The following is a 1,781-nucleotide window of genomic DNA, read 5'->3' on the forward strand; positions in this document are numbered from 1 at the left end:
AATTCCATATCTCCTAAAGTATTTGGAATTTATGATCTCCGCCGGGTTTACTGAAAAGAGGAAGTTAAAGATCACAGAATAAAGGTATTTTCGGATTTTTAATTTTTTTTTTAAAAAAAATCGCCAAAAAATGAATATTAAAAAATTCAATATCTCCAAAAGTAATTGGAATTTTTTATCTCCGCAGGCGGTTCTGAAAAGAGGACGTAAGATAGCATATAATTAAAATTATTTCATATTTGTACGATTTTTTTTGGCGCTAATCCGTACAATACATATTTACCCATGATTGTAGCAAGAACCACCGAGAAAGAGGTTTAAACGCTTACTGTTATTAAAATGTTGACGATTCTATGACTGAAGCACGGCCTCACCAATTATTAAATTTGTACTGAAGAACATAGATACAGAATGTACATGATACAATTAGTGACCCTTGGTCTTGAAATCAATTGAATTAATTTCCAGCTTTGAGAAAAGCACTTAACTTGTTTAGGCTAGGAAATACAAACTGCTTATCTATATCATATGTATTAAATATATGGGTGTCATTGCTTATCAGCACAGCATTCCAACCTGCATTCCTAGCACCCTTATAATCTAGAAAAGGATCATTTCCAACATGTAATGCTTGATTTGGCTGTAATACTTTCTGTGTACAACAAAGTGCATTGTTGAAAATTCTGGCATCTGGTTTTTCGAACCCCACTTCATATGAGGCAAGAACAAAATCAAAATATTTTCGTAAGCCTGTTGATTCCAAGACTTTCTTCAGTCTACCATCAAAATTTGACACGACTCCCAAACAGATACCTAAGTCTTTCAAGTTAGACAACAAAGAAACAGAACCATTTGTGACCACCCAACATTCAGATTTTTTATAGTCATCAATCAACGTTTCTGCTATGCTTCTAAGAATGTTCTCTTCAACTTCGTGCGTTGCACAACCACTTCCGAAGTCAAATGTTTTGAAAACAACGTCAGTCCACCATTTCTTCCAACCAATACCTGTTAAAAGTCCAAAATTTGGATGCTCAACACACATGTCACGAAAATGTGTCTTAAAATTGGCGGTTAATATACGAGGCTCAACTTTAAGTCCAAAACTGGCAGCTACCTCAGCATATTTTTCACCTGGTGACATGCGGAACTTCAACAAGGTTCCAGTAACATCAAAAGTTACAAGGCGAAACACCACCATTGTGAATATATAATAAAAAGCACCAATAATATTATAACAGGAATAAATTATGCACGAATTTAAAACATAATTCTTGTAATAATTTAAAAAGAAAAATCCTCTGCCAAAATTACAACAACCTAAAAGTTACGAATACCACTGTGCTATTGTTACAGGATTTTAAAAGACGTTCTCTGTTTGACTTACAGTATTTTTGGTAGGCATATAAGCCACAGAAAATATTAAAATTTGGGTACATCATTAGGTTTGCAAAAGTATCATAATTTTATGTTCATTCATAATTGCAAGATATAAAAAAAACATGGATATCATGATTCGTGATCAGTGTTGGCAGCCGTAGCACACGCAATCAGTGATACCAACTCCTACAAAATGTTCCCCCTAGGACCAACTTCAAATACCCCTAAATATCGATCAAAAACCCCTAAAGTTTTTTTTGTACACTTGGTTTAAGAGGTAATTTCAAATATGAATTAAAAATACGTTGAAGTAGAAAAAAATTGCTGTTGTATTTATGTGAGTACAGTTTACATATTTATATATGTTAATCAATGATTGATTTGTGTTAAACAAATTAAAC

The 1,781-nt window shown here is 33.0% G+C and overlaps 1 protein-coding gene across 1 annotated transcript; it reads right to left on the bottom strand.

Moving 5' to 3' along the window:
• Positions 1-368: 368 nt before the first annotated feature.
• LOC134527251 (rhythmically expressed gene 2 protein-like) lies at positions 369-1,325 on the bottom strand. The gene has a single exon (XM_063359766.1). The coding sequence runs from the start codon at positions 1,199-1,201 to the stop codon at positions 458-460; it is 744 nt and encodes a 247-aa protein (XP_063215836.1). The 5' UTR covers positions 1,202-1,325; the 3' UTR covers positions 369-457.
• Between the last annotated feature and the right edge of the window lie 456 nt (positions 1,326-1,781).

Source organism: Bacillus rossius, chromosome 1 (assembly GCF_032445375.1).
Source record: "Bacillus rossius redtenbacheri isolate Brsri chromosome 1, Brsri_v3, whole genome shotgun sequence".
Lineage (NCBI taxonomy): Eukaryota > Metazoa > Arthropoda > Insecta > Phasmatodea > Bacillidae > Bacillus > Bacillus rossius.

Bases quoted from the DNA above. Each gene is read 5' to 3' on its own strand.
- LOC134527251 (XM_063359766.1), bottom strand. From the start codon at position 1,201: ATGGTGGTGTTTCGCCTTGTAACTTTTGATGTTACTGGAACCTTGTTG.